At 48.3% G+C, this 22595-nt stretch overlaps 1 protein-coding gene across 1 annotated transcript in view; it reads right to left on the reverse strand.

Annotated features, from left to right (window-relative positions):
• Positions 1 to 22595, reverse strand: part of LOC148524892 (neural-cadherin-like) — a 148145-nt gene that overhangs the window by 19092 nt on the left and 106458 nt on the right. The window contains exons 24-27 of the mRNA XM_088471349.1: positions 15833 to 15960; positions 14473 to 14594; positions 5988 to 6111; positions 3571 to 3751 (exon numbers count right to left, since the gene is read on the reverse strand). Of these exons, the coding sequence (XP_088327475.1) occupies positions 3571 to 3751; positions 5988 to 6111; positions 14473 to 14594; positions 15833 to 15960 (555 nt within the window). The remainder of the gene's footprint in view (positions 1 to 3570; positions 3752 to 5987; positions 6112 to 14472; positions 14595 to 15832; positions 15961 to 22595) is intronic.

The following is a 22595-nucleotide window of genomic DNA, read 5'->3' on the forward strand; positions in this document are numbered from 1 at the left end:
CAGCCCATAATCCCTCCACATTATTTATTTTAACATGAGGGTCACTCAGATGAACCATGATCCGATGCTGCGTCTTCAGATAATTCAGCAGCAGCGGATCACAAAAGCAATGCATAGTTTAGCACAGCCGCAGTGTACAAAGACTGTGTAATACCAGTATCTCTGTATCAGGCCCATGTATTTTAGCTTAATCTTTGGAAATTTCGTTTTACACTTCTAGTTGTCCTTTAAGAACATATACCTATAATGACCAGAGATTAGTCCATAATATAAAAAAATATATACCAATGCCACATTTCTAGACACTATAATTTGAAAACATTAATATGACAGGGAAACTTGGATTTAAAATAAGTTACTACTCAGTGAAAAATTTTTTTTTAAATAGCATTAACAAACATTAATAAATATTTCCATGAGGGATTAAAGTGGACAATAAATGCACTGATGACAATTCAGCTTGTCAGCTCACTGGAAACTAGTAGCCAATCAGTGATGTCACTACTAGTGACATCACTGATTGGCTTCACTGCTGTGTACAATGTGCATCTCTGTGAGTGCATTGGACCATACTTGTTTTGCATACTCTCCCGTGACGTCTGGGACACTCACAAATTTTGGCCAATCCCCCAAAGGAGACCAAAAAGGTGAGTATGCATTGTGACCTCATATTGGGCCTGATTCAGGAATGGATGCAAATGGCGCTGCTGCGGCGTCTTTTTACGCAGAGGCTGTGTAAAAATATGCAAATGTGGCAGGCCCCGGGACTTGCATTGACACGCCCACCTGCGACATCTCAGATCCGCCGCTTGCTTACAAAGACGCAGCCATCAGTCGCACATCGGTCGATCATTGAACTTCTGAGTAGCACTGTGGATTACTCAGAATGGCCGTCGGAAATGAAACGCCGCAGCCTTCACTACTGCGTACGGGATCGCAGGCTGTGATGCCCAGAAAATGGTCGCAACATGCTAGCTTTTTTGAGTCGCCAGCTCCCCCTGTTGCCACCCACAAATGGTCCCTGCCTGTCAATCACTTTGCAAATAAATCCTCAAAGTGAACGCCGGCGCAGGACCATCACGGCACATTACAGTGGTGGCCAAAATTGCGGACACTTTTTGAAATTTGAATGTTTTTCAGCTTCGAATGCTTATAAAAACCGTTACACTTCATGCAGTGCAATGATTCATGTATCAAATGAAAGGAAATTTAATGTTGAATTCAACACAATAAACAGAGGTCAAATATTTGCATTACAAGGGAAGTTATGCCGTGAAAACAACACTTAGGGTGAAAATCCCTGTGTACTTATGATGTTACTGTCCTATCAGTATTTCGTTGGGTATCCTTTATTTTTCAAGACAGCAGCACAGCGACGTGGCATTGAGCCAACCAATGTTGGAGCTCTTCCTTCTTTTTTATGTGGTGCCATGAGACAATTATAGCCTCAATTAATTGTCTTTTATTGGATGGGCGCCTCAGATGTACCAGTTTTTTCAAACTGAACCACAAATGTTCTATGGGGTTCAGGTCTAGGCGGTTTGCTGGCCATCCCAGCACCTGCATGTCATTCTCCGTGAATCACTGTTTGCATATCCGTGCAGTGTGGCAGGGAGCTGAATCCTGATGGGAAAAAAATGGGGCAATATCTGGAAAAAAATCTCTGATAGAAGGTAGAAGTTTTGGTTGTAGGATGGTGTCAATGTACTTTCTGCTGTTCAGTGTGCCATCTATGACATAAAGGCGGCCTACAGCATCTGCTGTCATACATGCCCAGATCATAACACGTAGGATTCTTTGTTGTCGCTTGAATGCAATCTGGGTGTACCTCTTCCCCGATGCGACGTCTCCAATATTTTCTCCCATCACGGCCTAATATCGATATCTTAGTTTCGTCACTCCATATAACTTGTTTCCACTGACCTTCTGTCCATGCAATGTGTTCTTGTGCCCACTGTACTCATTTCTGCCACTGCTTTTTATTCAGCAATGGCTTTTTTGGGGGGAATCCTACCTTTTAGGCCAACCTCCAATAGTCTTCTCCGTTCCTTTCTTGCACTGACAAAAACACCATTTGCACTCAGGTCACTGCTAATGGCCGCAGATGACATCCATCTGGCCCTGACGCAAATTCGTTTTATTCTCCTATCATTGACAGCTGTTTTCCGGCCTTTTCCTTCTTTGTTTTGTATAGATTGTGTTTCCTGATGGCGTAAACAAAACTTTCGTACTCCTGATGTTGTCACATTCCCACCAACTTCTCTCACAATTGCTGCATACGAAAGACCATTATCACGTAACACCACAATCCTGGATCTCTTCCTGGGTGACCAGTCACCACTTTGCCTGGACGACATTGTTGTATTTATTTCTTACACCGTTGTTAGCACTAAACAATACACACAAACATCCAACCATAATTGCACTTCAATAACCAACTTTATTCTGCAAAATGAAACCGCCAAACTGACCTTTCCCACCTTTGAACATGACCTTGCACCTGCTTATAAACAACAGCTGATTGGTCCTCAGAACAACGATTCCGATTGGCTGGTAGTAGCTGTTACTACAATCCGCTTCTTGAATCTAACGCATCTGTGCTTCTTTATCTGACTGAAAGTAGCATAACTTCCCTTGTAATGCAAATATTTGACCTCTGTTTATTGTGTTGAATTCAGCATTAAATTTCCTTTCATTTGACATATGAATCATTGCGTAAAGTGAAAAAGTTTTTATAAGCATTCAAAGTTGAAGAACATTCAAATTTCAAAATGTGTCCACAATTTTGGCCACCAGTGTACACAGGGCCTGATTCAGACTTGCTTGCGAGCGCTATGCGCTCACAAGCGGGTCGATGGTGGCCCAGTGCGCATGCGCACGACGGTGCCGAGCAATCCGCCGCTCTGGGTCTCGTACCAAAGGGGGCGAGCTGTCGATGTTGAGTGACAGCACGCCCCTTTGGTGGGCGGGCCGGGGGAGTGGCTGCCCAGACGGAGGCGTTCCCATGGGAACGCCTACCATCTGGGGCCGGCCCCACTGACATCACAAGTGATGTCAGTGGGAGTGCTTTCGGCTCTGTTAGAGCCGGAAGCTCTCTGGGGCTTGCAGCAACGAGACCCTACCACAAGGGTCTCGTCGCAAGCCCGATGGTCGCGATGGTCTTGACCATCGCGACCATCTTCCTGGCCGCTCGCTATAGCTGTGGGTGTTCACCCACAGCTATGTGAGCGGCCAGGAGGCCGCTCTGAAAAACAAGAAGGACGGCCCTGATTCAGAGTGAGCGCTCTGTCAGAGCGTCCGGCTCTGAATCAGGGCCACAGTGTGAATTAAAATAAAATGGTTATTTGCGAAAACTTTGGCATTGCATCCATCTGTGAGTCATATGATACAAAAATATAATTTCCCATGCATGGCAATGGCTGATTTTGCTAAGCAATACAAATGATGACCTTGTCTGACCCAGCATGTTTAAGGATATATAGCTAAAGAAGCACTGACACTAATGAGGAAACATACAGTACACTGTATATTGTTACAGAGAATGCGGACTGGTGGGACTCATTTCCTTACCTGTATCACAGTGTTCCCCGTAGTAACCGGGATGACAGTTACATTTGGCAGAATTCCATTCACTTATACAGAATCCGTGACCTCCACAAGGGGGCGAGCCAGTGACACTGCACAGCTCATCTGTTATAGCACATCCGGCCGCACTGTTTACTGACTCCACAGGCTGCTCCAAGTCATAGACCTCAGAAAAAGGCAACAACTGAATGCAAAACAACTGAACTGCATAAAGCCACAGCATAGATACAAAGCAAAATACCATTATCGCCTAGGTCAGTGCTTCTCAACCTCGGTCCCCGGGACACAATAACAGTCCAGGTTTTAATTACATCCATGCATGGGCATAGGTGGGGTAGATTAAGTACCTTCATCATTTTGATTGAACCATTTGTCCTCATGGCTATCCTTTATAACCTGGACTGTTAGTGGGCCTGATTCAGGTCCTGACGCTAGTAAGGGTATTAACGAATCCAGTTTTCAGATTATCGGAAAACTGCGCTGCGATCTCGCTCACAGATCCCCAAGCATCAGCATGATTGACATGTTGCAGTGTTTGGGGCAAACCTGCCTACCTTTTTGTTCTCCTCCCTGGGAGAAGCAGGTGGGTTGCGATGGGGGCGGGGCCTGACGGTTTGCATAATTAAGCCCCACCCCCTTTGTGGTAAATTGACGCTCATGAAGAATCACGTCATTAAGCTCCGCCCCCTACACAGGGACCCGCGATCGTCGTGGAAATTCTCCCCATTCTGCCCACTTAGTGTCTACCCTTCCGGGGGTGCGGGGGGGTTACCCGAAAAATTGGGAGCCTCCCGCGAATTCCGGGAGGGTAGGCATGTATTGTTTGGGGATCAGAGTGTCACCCCCGTTTTCCGGGAGTGCTGAGGCCAGGGCTAGCGTCAGTGGACGCAGATTTCCTGACATCGCATGCTGCCAGCCTGAGTAAGCTTACTCAAACTGCCCGGTGCCGCAGCCCAGGGCCGTAGCTAGGGTAGTGCGGCCGGTACCATCGCACAGGGCACCACAGGTCAGGGGGCGCTGTTTGGGCCTGTCAAATTTGGGCCTGTCAAATTTCTGTTTATTATCATTCTCGCTTGTAGCTTCCTCTTATTTCATCCTCAGCATCTACTGGCCTCCCCTATCTTTTCCCTGGCCCTTCCCCAAGTAGCCATTCCCCTTTTTTGGGTGCATTATGAAAACACTTGGCTGCTTATGTGGGTGTAAAGGTCGCTAATATATAGCAATGTTTATTATCCATGTCCGTGTCCTGCTTGTTATTGTAAGTCGCTGGTTACTTATTTGTTTATGTACTTTGTAAGACGCTGCGGAACACTTGTGGCGCCATATAAATAAATGATAATAATAAAATCAGGCCCAGTGTGTCTTGAGGACCGAGTTTGAGAAACACTGGCCAAGATTATAATAGATTTCAGTAATTAGTGGCAATAGGATCCAATATTTTTTTCATATTGTGCAATTAAAAATAGATATATAGATAGATAGATATGGGATAGATAGATAGATAGATAGATAGATAGATAGATAGATAGATAGATAGATAGATAGATATGGGCTAGATAGATACAGGGCCGGCTCCAGGGGTCAGAGCACCCTGTGCCGGCCCATGTTATGGTGCCCTGTCATCGCGCGCGCCCGAATTTGGGGGCGTGGCCTAATTACCATAGGCCACACCCCCTATGTGCTGTTATTTGGAGGCGTGCCCGCATGGCACGCCTCCAAATAACGTCAGGCTGGGGGTAAAGCCCAGCAATCCGTCACTGGCTGGGCTTCCCCCAGCCCTCTTCCGTCAGTGAATGGATGCTGCGCGCATGCGCGGCATCCATTCACACTCTGGGGGTCCCCAACCTCCCAATTAGACCACCCTCAGGCCACTTCGGCCCGCGGATGGAGCAGCGGGACAGTACTGTCCCGCTGAAATCGGGATGTTGGGAAAGGATGCCGACCTCTAGGGGTGGCGCCCTTGTGCGACCGCACTGGTCGAACACCCCTAGAGCCGGCCCTGGATAGATAGATAGCTATGAGATAGATAGATTTGAGATAGATAGATAGATAGATATGGGATAGATAGATAGATAGATAGATAGATAGATAGATAGATAGATAGATATCTGTGAGATAGACAGATAGATATGACATAGATAGATAGATAGCTGTGAGATAGATAGATAGATAGATAGATAGATAGATAGATAGATAGATATGGGATAGAGAGAGAGATACACAGATGGATAAATAGATAGATAGATAGATAGATAGATAGATACTATTCAGAATCTATTATGTTTCAAAGCAGGCATTTCATATCAGGCAGTGTGGTGCGAGTGTACCATATAACTTTCTTGTTATTTGAAAAAAAGAGGTGACCATCTCTGCCCAGGACGGGACTGCACAATGCCTCTTACCTTGCTATCCACCAGCAGATTCCTGATGCAACCAGTAAAGCCCTTCAGATGGATGGAAGGATGAACACTTGTTGGGAATGTCTTTACTCCGCCAAGCTGCAGGGGCTGGTAAACATTAAGGAACCTAGGTAAACGGCAAAGAACAACAGTCAAGAATACATATGTATTAATATACTAAGGGTCAGATTTATTAAAACTTTATTTGTGGGAAATCTTCAGAAAACAGGACTTTAGGGAATATTCCCACAAAATGTAAGCATTGCCACAATGTATGAAGAGCTGACCGCATTTCTATATTTATGACACATTGGCTAAATAAATAATTAATTTCTTATTGGGGCTAAAATGTGAATCTAGATAAATATGCCCCTAATATACAAGAGTATTATATATCAGATATGATATTATACTGTATTTGACCCAGGCGTAACCTAGATTTTTTTGTATTCTGTTTTTTTCTTTTTTCTCTCACCAGTGTCTACCTTTCAATTCTTTTTACAGGTCCACATGTCTCTCTTCTCCACTCTTTCCGCCCGGCTTTCTCTTTCCCCCTCTCCCTCCTGTATCTCCGTCTACCGCCTAGCGAGCATTGGCGCCCCCTCATTTTTCAAAGGGACATAATGCACCCAAAAAAGAGTAATGGCCTCATGAGGAAGGGCCAGGGAAGAGATAGGGGAGGCCAGGAGATGCTGGGGATGAAATAAGAGGAAGCTACAAGCAAGAATGATAATAACAAGAGATATGGTAAGAACTTACCTTTGTTATCTCTGTTTCTACGAAGTCCATAGGGTCCACAGGGTTGACCTTGGGGATATAGCTGGATCAGGATCCATGGGCACCACACAGTTAAGCTTTTAGCTCTCAGGATGCACTTGGGTCCTCCTCTATACCCCGCCCCCGAGCCACAGGCACCTCAGTTGGTAAGCAGCCTAGGCCGGAGGAGAATATGGAACAGAGAGAAGGAAGACTGGAACACACAAGAAACCATACTCACAGAAATGGGAGACGGAAAACCGGTGACCAGCCACACAGCCCATTTGAAGCCAGGTGCGTCAGGGCGGGCGCCCTGTGGACCCTATGGACTTCGTAGAAACAGAGATAACAAAGGTAAGTTCTTACCATATCTCTTGTTTTCTACTTCAGGGTCCATAGGGGGTCCACAGGGTTGACCTTGGGGATGTCCCAAAGTAGTTCAACTAAGGGCGGGGACGCTCCTGTGCTGAAAGGAGCACCCGGCGCCCAAAGGATGCATCCTGAGAGGCGAAGGTGTCAAACGCATAGAACCTCAAAAACGTTTGAATTGAAGACCAAGTGGCCGCCTTACACAGCTGAACAGCAGAGGCGCCACGTCTAGCAGCCCAAGAGGGACCCACAGAACGAGTGGAATGAGCCTTAACAGAAGCTGGCACAGGTAAACCCTCCTGTGCATAAGCCTCACAAATAACGGAACGAAGCCAACGGGCTAACGTTTGTTTGTTGGCAGGCCAACCCCTCTTGTGAAAACCAAAGAGGATAAACAAGGAATCAGACTTCCTAACCGAAGCTGTCCGGTCTACATAAATTCTAAGCGCCCGGACCACATCTAAGGAAGTCTCACCAGCTGAAAGATCAGGGGACTGAAAAGCTGGCACAACAAGTTCCTGATTAATGTGGAACTTCGAGACCACTTTGGGCAAAAACTCAGGACGAGTGCGGAGCACCGCTCTGTCCCGGTGAAAAATCAGGAAAGGAGGGCGACAGGAAAGCGCCCCCAATTCAGACACCCTCCTGGCTGAAGCAATTGCCAGGAGAAAAACCGTCTTAAATGTCAGCCACTTGAGCTCCACCGACTCAAGAGGCTCAAACGGAGGACCCTGCAGGACCCGTAGCACCACTGCCAAGTCCCAAGGAGCCACAGGAGGCACAAAGGGAGGCTGGATCCTGAGAACACCTTGGAAAAAGGTGTGAACGTCTGGCAGTATTGCAATCCGCCGTTGAAACCACACGGACAAGGCGGACACATGAACCTTCAGAGATGCAAGGCGTAAGCCGAGGTCCAATCCTGACTGAAGAAATTCCAAGATCCTAGAAACTCGGAACACCTGAGGATCATAATGTCTAGACTCACACCACTGAAAGTAAGTGTGCCACACTCTGTGATAAATCCGTGCTGAAGCAGGCTTGCGTGCCCTGAGCATGGTACCAATAACCGAACTGGAGAAGCCCGAGACCTCAAGACGGCTGTCTCAAGAGCCACGTCGTCAAAGACAGCCGACCCAGATCCGGGTAAAGGCAGGGCCCCTGAGACAACAGGTCCCGACGCTGAGGAAGAAGGTACGGCGAGTCGATGGAGAGGCTCCTGAGATCGGAGTACCAAGGCCGTCTGGGCCACGCCGGAGCCACCAGCACGAGCGTGCCGCCGTCCTGCTTGAATTTCTGCAGAACCCGAGGAAGTAGGGATATCGGAGGAAACAGATACATCAGGTGAAAAGACCATTTCACCGACAGCGCGTCCACCAGACTTGCGCCTGCGTCTCTTGTCCTTGACCCGTAAACGGGCAACTTGTGATTGTGACGGGAGGCCATCAAGTCCAGCTCTGGCAGTCCCCATCTGTCCACGAGTAGCTGAAACACCTCTGGGTGAAGCGACCATTCCCCGGGATGCACGTCGTGACGGCTGAGGAAGTCCGCTTCCCAATTGAGGACTCCGGGGATGAAGACCGCCGAGATCGCTGGAATGTGACCCTCCGCCCACGTCAGGATGCGAGACACCTCCGACATCGCTGCCCGACTGCGAGTTCCGCCTTGGTGGTTGATATACGCCACCGTGGTGGCGTTGTCGGACTGCACCTGTACCGCCCTTCCTTGAAGCGCGGGGCCGGACGACTGCAGGGCCCTGTATACTGCCCGCAGTTCCAGGATGTTGATGGGAAGAAGTGCTTCTTCCGCAGACCAACGACCCTGGAGAGACAATGAGCCGGTCACTGCCCCCCAACCCCGGAGACTGGCATCGGTCGTGAGCAGGACCCAGTCCGGGATCCAAAAGGGGTGCCCCTCGACGAGATGAGCAGTCTGAAGCCACCAAGCCAAAGATTTCCGAACGTCCGGAGACAACACCAGCACCTGAGAGCGGATCCGGTGAGGTAACCCGTTCCATTCCGATAGAATCAGCCCCTGCAGGGGCCGGGAATGGAACTGGGCAAATTCCACCATGTCGAATGTCGACACCATGGACCCCAGAACTCTCATAGCCGAATGGACCGACAGGTGGCAACTGCTCAGGCAACTGCGTATCCGCAGCTGTAGGGAGGCGACCTTCTCCGGAGTCAGGAAGATCCTTTGCTGACGCGAATCCAGCAGGGCTCCCAAATGAACCATCCGCTGTGATGGAATCAGGGAGGACTTTTTCCAATTTATCAGCCACCCGTGCGCTTGTAGGCAAGCGATCGTCAGGTGGAGATGTTGAAGCAGTACCTCCGGGGAGCTCGCCAGCAACAGGAGGTCGTCCAGATACGGCAGCAGCCGTACATTCCGGTTCCGAAGATGTGCGGCCATGACCGCCATAATCTTCGTGAACACCCTCGGTGCCATGGAGAGACCAAAGGGCAGCGCCCGCAACTGATAGTGGTGTTGAAGGATAGCGAACCTCAGATACCGCTGGTGCGAAGATGCTATCGGAACATGGAGGTAGGCGTCCTGGATGTCCAGGGACACCATGTAATCCCCCGGTTCCATCGCCAGAATGATGGAACGTAACGTTTCCATCCTGAACTTGGGAACTCTGAGGAATTTGTTCAGAGACTTCAAGTTGAGGATAGGGCGATGAGAACCATTGGGTTTCTGCACCAGAAACAGAGACGAATAATACCCCATCCCTCGTTGTGATTGAGGAACGGGAACAATGACCCCTGCTTTCAGCAAGGACTCTATAGCCTCCTGAACCTGTAACGCCTTGGTCTTGTCCTGAGAAGGACTCGTGCAGAAAAACTGGTGGGGTGGTCTGTGCCGAAAAGACAGGGCGTACCCCTGGGAGACCACTTCTCGAACCCAGGCATCCGTGGTGGTATTGTGCCAGCACTGGGCAAATAGAAGAAGTCGGCCTCCCACTCTGAGGTCCCTCAGAGGGAGGCCTGTCCCATCAGGCCGCAGGTTTATCTTCCTGCTTGGAAGAAGGGCGCCGAGCACTCCAGGCTTGCTTCTTGGGTTTAGAGGCAGTCTTACTCGCAGACTGTCTTGGGAAGGACTGACCTTTCGCCTTACCCTGAACCCGAAAGGAACGAAAAGCCGAACTCCTAACCTTAGCAGGCAGTGCCGCCGAAGGGAGGAAGGCCGACTTGGATTTAGCCAGGGTATCCACTATTTTGTCCAAGTCCGGACCAAATAGTAATTCCCCATTGAAAGGTAAGGCCTCCAGACCTTTCTTTGAATCAGAGTCCGCTCTCCAGGACTGCAACCATAAGGATCGGCGGGCAGACACCGCTGCAGCCGATACCCGCGAGGTCAGTAGACTAGCATCTAAAGAAGCTTCTCCAATGTAAGAAGCAGCGTCCCTCATTTGTCCCAACAATGCCCACTGGACATCCGGAGCGTCGTCCGGGAAGGTATCTTCCAATGCATTGGCCCACCCCTCAATGGCCTTGGCCACCCAGGAGATGGCCATGGACGGTCGGGCCACCGCCCCGGAGAGGGAGTAAATAGACTTTAAGCAAGTCTCAACTGTCCGTGGGATCCTTCAGCGAGGATATCGACGGTAATGGTAAGGTAGCGCCCCGAGTTAAACGGGTGACATGGGAATCCACCGCCGGTGGAGTTTCCCATTTTTTACAATGTGCCTCAGGGAAGGGATAATTAGAAGCCAACCGCTTCTGAGGAAGGAATCTCTTACTGGGCGCCTGCCAAGCTACCGCCATATGATCCGTCAACTGATCCGACAGGGGAAACACCGCAGAAGCCACCTTAGTTTTTTTGAAACTAGGAAACTTCGACTTAGGAACCGGTGCCTCATCCTCTATAAGAAGAATAGCTCGCACCGCCCTAACTAGTGCTCGTACATTAATGGACGACTTGGTATCCATTTCCTGGACCGAGGCGTCCGAGTCAGTGTCATCAGGGACCTCCCCATCATCTGAGGAACCCTCTGAGTCCGATACCTGAGCAGCCCGTGTCATGAGTGGGCGTTTTGAAATCCTAGAAGGCATGTCAGTCTGCAACATTGACTGAAAAGCCGAGGAAGCGGCCGCCAAATTTTGCACGGAGTTGGAGAGCACATCCACCCAGGGTGGAGGAGTCGCCATAGGGGCCTGAAAAGGTACCACAGGCTGCTGCGGCACAGGGGAAGCCTGTATATACACAGGCAACCCCGCATAGGGACCCACTGACTGAGACCCAGGAGGACTCTGCAATAACTGCGGGACACCCGGGGAATGAGGGATGGTCGGCTGGGGTAACGCCCTAGTAGGGAGAGCAGTCGGGACCGATAGACGGTCCGCAATAGACACCAGCACTTGAGAAAACATCGCCCACGGTGGTTCCTGCGTCAGAGAAGGTCTGGATGGGCCAGGAGCCACCTGGCATCGACTACACAGGCCATCCTGTGACAAATCCTCCCTATCCACTCCTGCAGAACAGCGTCCGCAGGAGGCCAACACCGGAGCCACTGAGCGCTCAACCTCCTCGTCTGACATGACAGAATATATCTGGCAACAGGGCAGAAGTAAACGCACTCACCGGTGTGCTGAACAACAGCCCACAATATGGCACTGTGTAGCACACAACTGTATGTGACGGACCTCACAAATACGTGATCTATATAAGTGAGGTCAGTAGAAACGCCCCTCCCCCACACACCTGTAGGGCTTGTAGGAGAAGGAAAGGGATAGGTATAAGCTGACAGTAAGCGGAAAATAAGCACAGACAGGCAGCACTAGCAAAAGTCACATACCATGCAGAGAAGATATACTCACTGCACCTTTTCACTACAATCAACCTACCCAGATTCAGTGTCTGGGAGGGCTATAGCGCTGTGTACACTCTCCTTAAATCGGGGGAGAGGTACACAGGGGGACCGGTCCGCGTGCTCCCTGAGATCTGCGCTGCCACATAGAAAATGGCCCCCAGAGACCTCAGAGGAGGAGTGGCCGTAGAGTCTGCAGCTCAGCGACGCCAGACTGCGTGTTGAAAGGCGCGCTGAGCTGAGGGAGGAGCCGCTGTACAGGGAAGGCTTCCTCCCCTGGCTGGCCATAACCCCAGGGATGCTGGCTTCCCGCATGCCTGTTAACCCTGGTGGTCTAGTGGTCCCACGGGTTATGGGGGGCCCGCCGCCACTGCCAGCAGCCTCCGGTCTGTCCCCAGGACCGGAGGCTAAAGGACTGCATTTTAAGGCATTCCGCGCGCCGCCGCTAGCCAGCGACGCGCGGCTTACCTGAATCCCCGGCGACTCCGGCAGCAGTCCTGGGAGGTAGACAGAGTCCGGCTAGCACGGACTCTGTCCTCCCACCGCGATCCCCAGATCAGTATTGGCGTCGCGGCGCCAGTCGGGGATCAGAGCGGCAGCGTGGGCGTCTGAATAGACAGCCCTTCGCTGCCGTCTGTAGTGAAAAGAAAGATTAAATAAACAAAATCTAAAAAAAGCTTCTGGGGGCTGCTCCTGCAGCCCCCCCTGCGCGGTGACCGACTCCGGCCGGGCACCAACTTACACTGAGGTGCCTGTGGCTCGGGGGCGGGGTATAGAGGAGGACCCAAGTGCATCCTGGGAGCTAAAAGCTTAACTGTGTGGTGCCCATGGATCCTGATCCAGCTATATCCCCAAGGTCAACCCTGTGGACCCCCTATGGACCCTGAAGTAGAAAAACAGAAATTTGACAGGCCCAAACAGCGCCTCCTGACCTGTGGTGCCCTGTGCGATGGCACCGGCCGCACTACCCTAGCTATGGCCCTGGGTCTTACGTCCATGTGTCAAAGTTTTCATGTGATATTACTTACTTTTATTATATAGACTATTATGCTATTTTAAGCTTTTATGGGACCTGTTGGTCATCAGTATCTGCTTCTGTTTAGTTATTAAAGGCAACTCCAAGACCTTTTTGATATAGGCAATATTAACACCACTTGGGAGAGATGTGAAATATGGGGGCTATTACTTTATAGAGAATGATGTACACCATTAGGCTACAGTAGTTTCCAATTTCTCTTACTTCCTGTTATCAGAACAGAGCTATAGCCTAGGACTTATTCTTACAGGAGTACTTGTATGCTCTAATAAAGCATATACTGTAGGGGAAGAGCCAGAGTTGAACACAAGTAGGGGATATTCGCCTGTATACTGTATATGCAGGGTCTCAAGCCCCTATCCATACATTTACTTAAATAACCATCATTATCATTGCACATGTTGCACTGTGTACAGTGCGCTCGTGAAATGTGCATCAACCACTTTATACCATAGTTGCCTACCTTTCAGTTGCTCTTCCCGGGAGAAGCCCGGGTAAGAGAAGCAGCAGGGGGGGTGACGGGGGCGGGGCCTGACAAATCGCGTCATCAAGCCCCGCCCCTCGTGGTAAAATTGCCGCGATTGGTTAAAATTTGCATAGGGGGCGGGGCCAAACAACGTGATTCATGTAGAATCACGTCTTAAGCCCCGCCCCCTACACGGAGACCCGCGATCGCCGCCAGAATTCTCCTCATTCTGCCCACTTCACTAGGAAGTGGGCAGAATGCGGGAGAAATGCCTACCCTTCCGGGGGTGCGGGGGGTTACCCGAAAAATCGGGAGCCTCCCGCGAAAACCGGGAGGGTAGGCATGTATGCTTTATACCTGTTCAATAGTATTGAACAGGTATAAAGTGGTTGATGCACATTTCACGAGCGCACTGTACACAGTGCAACATGTGCAATGATAATGATACCAAGGATCTGGTTTCTGATCATGCAAAAAACATAAATGTGTATCTGTATGCAAAAACTCGCCATTTGCACCTGTGCAACACAATCAATCCTTTTTTTTTTTCTCAGTTCACCTAAAACTGATGATAAGGACAGGTATAAAACCAAACGTTGAGATAGGGGTGGTCTACCCACATAAATGTGCACAAACTCTGTATACCAGCGAATAAACGCATTTAGGGAATAGAGTGAGATATCTCTCTCATCTGATCATCTTGGTGAAACCATGCTGCACTGCAGGGGGGGCAGATTTAAAATGTGCAGAGAGATTTAGATTTGGGAGGGAGGTGTCCAAACTGACATCTAAATTGTAGAGTAGTAATAAAGCTGTGCAGAATTTGTGGGCTACATGTAACAGCAGCCAGTATTTACCCTACATGCAAAAAAAATATGTATTTACACCCCTTGCATTACAACATGGTTTGTCCAGGTACACAGTTAAGTGCTATCTCTCTCTCTCTATTCCCGACTCTGAATCAGGGCCTTAGTTCTGTGCATGCAATGCGGGGGAAATTACACCCCAACATGTTTTCAACCCTGCATCTGTTTGTAGATTATTTTATCACCTTTTGCTCCTAGGTGTTTCCCCAGATACTTCACACAATGACCGATCTGTATGTGTCCCATGAAAACCAACTTCTTCATTCACCGGGGCTTCTGCACAGTGATCCAGGGTCATCTTCACTTCCTAGTACAAGAAACAGAATAATGAATAAGCCATCATGCTAGAATAGTAGAAAGTTTATGTATGCCGAAATCTAAAAAAGGTCTCAACAACAGTGTGACAGCACTTAAGTGTTACTCAACGGTAACAGAACATATTAGATTACAACAAGAACATGTTATAACCGTGATGGCACAAACTAAACGCGGAGCATGTGATGTGCTGGCACATTAGCCTCTATCTGCAATAAATTATTACCAGCAGGGGGCGATATAAAGTGATGACAGCCGCATGAAATATAGGGGCTAATTCTAACTCGGTCGCACTTCTGTGTGCAGGTGCAAATGGCGAGTTTTGCACAGGACCGCCTTAACTTGTGGGAGTCTAATAGGAGTGTGGTCTGTGTATATGAAATCAACTGCGTGATTGGTGGGTACAGGAAAGGGAAACCTGCTTCTGACGGTGCAAGTACAGATACCAATGATGACTGATGCGACGACTGGCATAAAATCAGTGTGCAGCGCGCCCTCCTGCTTGCAGGCACACAAGCCTTAGTTGTATGGAAATTCGCATTAGCCTAACGTAGTAAATCAGATGTTTGCAGATGCCCGCAAATACAGCAACTTCTGCCTCATAGTGGGTATATGGGGGAGATTTATCAAGCCTTGGAAAAAGTCATAGTACAGGCTGCGTTTGAAAAATGATAGGAGCTGATTGGTTGGTAGTTTATCTCGCCAATGCTTGATACATATCCCCCTTATTCACATAGGAGCAAAAAGGGCACAGCCACAAAATGGTTCTCTTGCATGTGCTCACATTGCTGCCGTACAGCTGCCACATAGAGACACCCACTTAGCGGTCACAGAGAATCGGCTGAGATCCATTCAGCTAAGATTTGTGCATACTGTCGTAAACTTGCATGTTCAGCCCAGGACGTATAGTATGCAAATAATAACTAGATGCCACCACATTTGAAGTCAGGTATATTGTCTTTCATAGTCTATTATGTCATTGATGAATCAAAGAAAATGACTGGTTGGTTGCTATAAGTGACAGAGCCTGTCCACTAATGCTAGAGAATAACCTCCAGTACGTCCATAAAGAAAACCTACCAAATCCATCAATCAATTCTCAGATATCAATTCTGTAAACTCTAGATTTGATGCGTAATGTCCGTCATCCAACAAACAACAATGTTCATACGTAGGGATAAAATCAAGATGTACATTGTATCCTCTGTGACCTACTACATAATATGGTACCTTTCCATTGCTTGTGATCTTTACGTTATGCCAGCGCCGGTCTGACACATTAAGTTTCTTGGCAAACTCCAGGAATAGTGATCCAGAACCGTGGTTAATAGCCAGGCGAGGAGATCCGTTCTGAAGCTCTATATAAAAGAGAAATACGCACATGTAGATAAGTATTATTGGTGCTTTTACCTTTTAGAGACAGTGTATGGTGCTCAGTACAGTTTAGCACAAAAGAACCAGTAACTAGAGATCCAGATCATAAATGTCTTTAATATGTGGTCAGAAATTAGGGATGTGCGCAGACCCCTGTGTTTTGGTTTTGGATCTGTATCTCCTTCAAGGTTTTGGTTTTGGATCTGGATTTGGTTTTACAAAACCACCCTTGCGTGTTTTGGATCTGTATTTTTTTCTAAACAAATCATAAAAACAGCTGAAATCACATAATTTTGGCCAGTTTTTGTTCCTACAGTATTATTAACAGCAATAACATTTATTTCCAGTCATTTCCAGTCAATTATGACCACCTCACAATATTGATTTCATCCAGTTTAGGCCAAAAGGTTGCATCGAGCTAGCTGGCTGAATAAGCTAAGCGACAGCAGTGGGCGGCACTAACATGTGGCAGTTTAGCTTCCAACATGGCACAGAGTGGCACAGCAGTGGCAGACAGGATAGCAGTTAAACTAAAATTGAAAATGTCAGGCAGCAATGCCCCAAACAGCACATACTGCCCCTTATATGGTTCCCCAGATAGTGGTCCCCCTATGCAGTGCCCCTTATATAATGCCCCCCGTAGTAGTCACCCCCTGTGCAGTGCCCCTTATATAGTGCCCCCAGTACTAACCCCCCCCAGTTCAGTGCCCCCAGTAGTGGTCCCCCCGATGCAGTGCTACCAGTAGTAGCCCCCCCAGCAGTGCCTCCAGTAGTCTACCCCCCAGCTGCGCCCCCAGTAGTAGTCCCCCACCTTTGCAGTGCCCCCAGCAGTGTTCCCCACCTTTGCAGTGCCCCCAGCAGTAATCCCCACCTTTGCAGTGCCCCTGGGTAGCGGTCCCACCAGTGCAGTGCCCCCAGCAGTAATCCCCCCCAGCAGTGCCCCCAGTAGTAGCCAGTAGCCTCCCCCCAGCAATGCCCCCAGAAGTAATCGTGCCCCCAGTAGTAGCCTCCCCCCAGGAGTGCCCCCAGTAGTAGCCTCCCCTCAGCAATACCCCAGTAGTGATCGTGCCCCCAGTAGTAGCCTCCCCCCAGCAATGCCCCAGTAGTAATCGTGCCCCCAGTAGTAGCCACCCCCCCAGCAGTGCCCCCAGTAGTAGCCTCCCCCCAGCAGTGCCCCCAGAAGTATTCATGCCCCCAGTAGCAGCCTCCCCCCAGCAGTGCCCCCAGTAGTGATACCCCCCCAGCAGTAATCCCAGACAGACACAAACGGAAGAAAAAAAACAAAAGCCTTCACTTACCGTAATCCACGCTCTGACGTCCGCTCCTCTGTCACCTAGGCCGGCCCGCTCTGCATGATGGGAGAAACGTCATGACGTCTCTCCCATCACTCACTGCTGGAGCCGAAAAATGAAGCTTATGAGTAAGCTCCAGCCCGGCTCTGGCAGTGGGCGCAGCAGCCGATGAGAGTTTGTCTGACTCTCATCGGCTGCTACAACAAACACACAGCTGCCGGCGCCAGCGGCTGTGTGTTTGTTCCTAGTAGTGTAGTGCAGACTGCAGTTATGTGCGGTCCACACTACCGCCCTACAGTGGCCGGCGCTCTTAGGTAGCTGCCTAAGTTTGCCTAGTGGTAGCGTCGGCCCTGACTATAATGCAAAGAAAAGAGGTGCAAGATGGAATTGTCCTTGGGCCCTTCCACCCACCCATATGTTGTATATAATAATGTAAACAGGAAATGCACAGTTTAACAAACCAATAACTTCAGTGACAGGGACTGCCAATTGTGGATGAAGCGATTGGTTTGTTTGGGCACCCACAAAACAAGCTACAAACGGGCAGCTGACATTGCTGGCAATGATCTCTCTGTGCACAAACTAGCTTAACAGAGGCAAGATATTGTCACCATCATCATCCGATTCCTCACCCTCATTAGTGTGTACATCTTCACATAATATTAATTCATCCCCGCTGGAATCCGCCATTACAGCCTCAGGTGTCGCTCTAATTTTTGGATGTAATTGGCGGTAAAGGTCTTCCTCGTGGAATTTGTAGTTCATTTTGATGAACATCATCTTTTCCAAATTATGAGGAAGTAGCCTTCTATGCCGATCGCTGACAAGGTTCCCGGCTACACTGAAAACTGTTTCTGAGTACACACTGGAGGGTGGGCAGCTCGAGTAAAGAAAGCCAGTTTGTGTAAGGGACTCCAAATTGCCTTTTTTTCCTGCCAGTAGTGAAAAGGACTGACTGACATGCCTATTTGGACGCTATCATTAAAATAGTCCTCAAGCATTCTTTGAATGGTGACTGTATCAGATGGAGTCACGGTAGAGGTCTCATTAATTGTAGGCAATTCTTTTAGACCCGACCAGATGTCAAAACGGTTGTGTTGATTCATCTGCATTACCAGTGGGTCTTTTTTAGGGAAAGTTTCGTTTTTTCTTGGCAGCTGCACTTGCTGGAGAAACTGAAGGAGGAGCCATCGCTACATCACGTGTTGCTTGAGCTGAGAATATCCTTACCAACAGCTCTTTACATCTATTCAGATCTGTGTCTGCTGGGAAGAAAGACACGACATATGACTTAAACCTAGAATCCAGCATGGTTGCCAAAATGTATTGATCTGATTGTAAGATCCTGACAACCCTTGGCTCCTGGCAAAGCAATTCTTGATCTACAAATCCAAATAATTTAATGGAATCGCTTCATTTCAGCTCCTCCTTCAGTTTCTCAAGCTGCTTTTCCAACAGTCTAATTAGGGGAATTACCAGACTCAAGCTGGTAGTGTCTTAACTCACTTCACAGGTGACTATTTCGAAGGGTTTCAGCACTTTGCACAACACGGAAAGTATTTTCCACTGAGCTTGAGTAAGGTACATTCCCCCTCCTCTTCCTATATCAGTTTGTTGTGTAGCTTTGGATTGCTTATTGCTGTTCCTCCATCTGCTGAAGCATATAAAGGGTGGAGTTCCACCTTGTAACTACCTCTTGCTTCAGCTGGTGACAGAGCAAATTCAACAATTCTTGTAGGTGCTGCAATCTTCTAAATGCAGCTGCTGGATGACGAAAATGTCCAGAAATTTTGCTGGCCACAGAGAGCATCTACTGCATAGCCCTGTCATTTTTTAAAACATTTTGCACCGCCAAGTTGATTGTGTGAGCAAAACATGGAACGTGTTGGAATTCACCCTGCTGTAATGCTCTCACAATATTGGTGGATTTGTCAGAAATCCCAAATCCCGAGAAGAGTCCAAGCGGGGTAAGCCATTTTGCAATGACTTCCCTGAGGTTTTCTAAGAGATTGTTAGCATTATGCCTCTTAGTGAAACTGGTGATACACAGAGTAGCCTGCCTTTGAATGAGCTGCTGTTTCTTAAATGCTGATGCTGCTGTTGGTGGCGTTGAAGACAATACACCCACCCAGTGGGCTGTTACAGTCATGTAATCCTTCATTTGCCCTGTTCCGCTTGTCCACATATCTGTGGTTAAGTGGCCAGTGGGCACAATGGCATTTTGGAGGACAATAATTAAGTTTTTTTTAACGTCCCTGTACAGGCTAGGAATTGCATTTCTAGTGAAGTGGAACCTAGATGGGATTTGGTAGCGGGGACACAGGACCTCAATTAACTGTCTAAAACCCACTGTACTAATGGCGGATATTGGATGCACATCTAATACCAGCATAGATATTATGGGGTCAGTGATCCGCTGTACAACTGCTGCCATACTTATTCCCCTTGCAAAGGATTGTTTAACAGCCAATTTTTTTTTAAACTACTACTAGTAGTCTTCCTGGTCCCCTTCTGGGATGAAGATTCACTCCCAGCAGCAGGCATAGCACTCAAGGATTCTTCTGAGGAATCCAGGATAGGGAAGGACTGAGTTAGCCTGATCAAATTTGATGCAGGACTAGTTCCAATCATGATTAAGGATATTGTTGATGAAGGTGTTGGGGGTGAAGTTGCCAGGTGCTTGGATCTAGCAGAGAGAAGGGAACTAGCTGACGCTGCACTGCTTGTTGTTACTTTTTAGCCAAAGTTTCTGAAATTTACAAACATTTTGGATGGATGCACTGTAGATGATGTAACAGGGAGGAGTTTCCTAGATGGTTAAGGTCCATACCTCTATTTACTCTGGCATGACAATGGGTACAGATGGCTTGACAATTGTTGTCCGGATTTGGGTAGAAATGATTCCATACATAAGAAGTGGATTTATGCCCAGGTATGACAATGGGCTTTTCGGGCAACAACTGTTTCCACTGGGTCCTAATTTACACAAACAACATGCTCATCAACAACATCCTCATCATTAGCATCCTCATCATCAACATACTTATTAGCGTCAGCTACACAAATATCCTCTTCATCCTGGTGCACTTCCACAGAAGCATCCTCGATTTCTGTGTCAGCATGTTGACTTGTGCTGCTCATCCCCACATTTGCAGAGGATGCACAAGTGGTGGAAGGAGGCTCCTCTTCAAGTACAGTTTTGGAAAGGTCAGGCTCACACATGGCACCCGCTGACACACTTAGATTCTCCTCAGGGATTTGTGAGAGCAAAGTTGGTGCCTTCATTTTTTTGGAAACGTCTACAGGGAGAAGGGCTTACATCATCATAAGAGGTAGAACCACCAGCCTTAGCCTTTCTTTGCCACTTTGTGTGGTGAAAGGCACATTGCCAATTTTATGTCTTTCTGCAGCTAACTTTCCCTTTGATGTTTTTTTCTTTACCACTGTTAAAGATTGCTTCTTTGATTTTAGATGCCCTGACTTAATACCTGTATGCCCTTGGGCATCGGCTTTAGTAAATGACGTAGACGGACTAGTATCGTCATAACTGGTGGCACTGGCTGCATCTCCAGCACTAGTATGTGGTTCCTTGCTCTCCTCTCGACTAATCATTCTCCATTTCAACAAATAAGAACGAAGTGGGGTACAGCACACATGTCAATTTGTAAAAATGTTAAATATGACACTGCGGTATCAACAGTACAGTACCTACAGTGACACAGTATTTTTTTATGAATACACTGCGCTACCATGTACAGTGTCACAATAGGTGTTGAATATTACACTGCATTTCCACTTACAGTTACAATAATTTTTATGAATACACTGCGCTACAGTATATCTTACAGTCTCACAATAGTTGTTGAATATTACACTTCATTTCCATTTACAGTGTCACAATATTGTTTATGAATAAGACACTGTTACCACTTAGTTTCACAATATTTTTATGAATACACTGCGCTACCATCAAATTATATTATTAGCTTTTATTTGCTTTTTTTTTTTACACTGGGAACCCTTGGACAGACAGAGCACCCCTGGATGGACACAGCAGCCCCTGCCCCTGGATGGACACAGCAACCCCTCGATGGACTCAGAAGCCCCTGCCCTGGATGGACACAGCAGCCCCTGGATGGACACAGCAACCACTGCCCCTGGATGGACACAGCAGCCCCTGGATGGACACAGCAGCCACGGCATGGGATGGACACAGCAACCCCTGGATGGACACAGCAGCCACTGCCCCTGGATGGACACAGCAGCCACTGCCCCTGGACAGACACAGCACGTCTGTTCACTTCACTCTCCACAGCCGGAGTGAAATGGCGCCGATGACCGGGTACCTTTGTAGCATCCAAAACCCAGAATCCGAAAGCGGGATGATGACATTTTGCCTCGTTTTGGGAGCAGAGTCAGGCGGGAAAAACCCCGAGCTGGACTCGGATCCCAGCCCGGATCGCAAAGTTCGGGTGGGTCTGGCTCTCAGGGAACTGGACTCGCTCATCTCTAGTCAGAATAGGTCACTTACACTTAGGACACAGTTTTGAATTAAACTATTTAAACAAATAGGTCTCTATGTTGCGCTGGCTTGGTTCTAATCGCAAATGTAAATTGCATGTAGGAATAAAACACATACGCATTTGCCACCTATGCATAGTTGCTTGCGGACACGAGATGCATCCAGCACAGAGTGGCCAGCAAAATGCTCCTCCTTACTCCAGCAAATCCCAGGAGCAGATGTGACTGGACTACAATAGGGGGTTATTATTTTTTTATTTAAGTACACAATAGTAGTTAGTAGCTCATTCAGACCCATTCGCAAGCGGCCGCTCGCTCATTCGCGGCCGATGGTAAGCGACCGTGCATGCGCACGCTTCGTTCTGCATGTGCGCAAACTACTTGGAATTCGCTCGCTCGCCCAGCAAAGGCAGCCCATTGTAATGAGTGACAGGAGAGGCTGTTTGTGGGTGGTAACAGGGGCAGGACACTAATAACGGGGTAGTGGAGGTGCAAACGCAGGCGTGCCTCTGTGTTTCAACGCCATTTCAGAGGCGTGCATAATTATCAGCCAGCGTCATGGTACATGTCACCTGCCTGTTTTTTACACTGAAGTCCTCGCAGTGCTTACGGTAACGTAAGGCAACCACAAGTGCTGCGTTAGCTTCCGATGGTGCTCGATGTACCAATGTATTAATACACTTCCTGGAGATGACGTGCGCTAGTGGGCATCTCTACATACGCTAATGGGTGTCGATAAACACAAAGTGATCGTTCGCCAACACAAAGTGGACGTGCTTATGCCTTTCCGAGTGCCTGCCATGCCG

Source organism: Taudactylus pleione, unplaced genomic scaffold (assembly GCF_031769625.1).
Source record: "Taudactylus pleione unplaced genomic scaffold, aTauple2 ptg000114l, whole genome shotgun sequence".
NCBI lineage: Eukaryota > Metazoa > Chordata > Amphibia > Anura > Myobatrachidae > Taudactylus > Taudactylus pleione.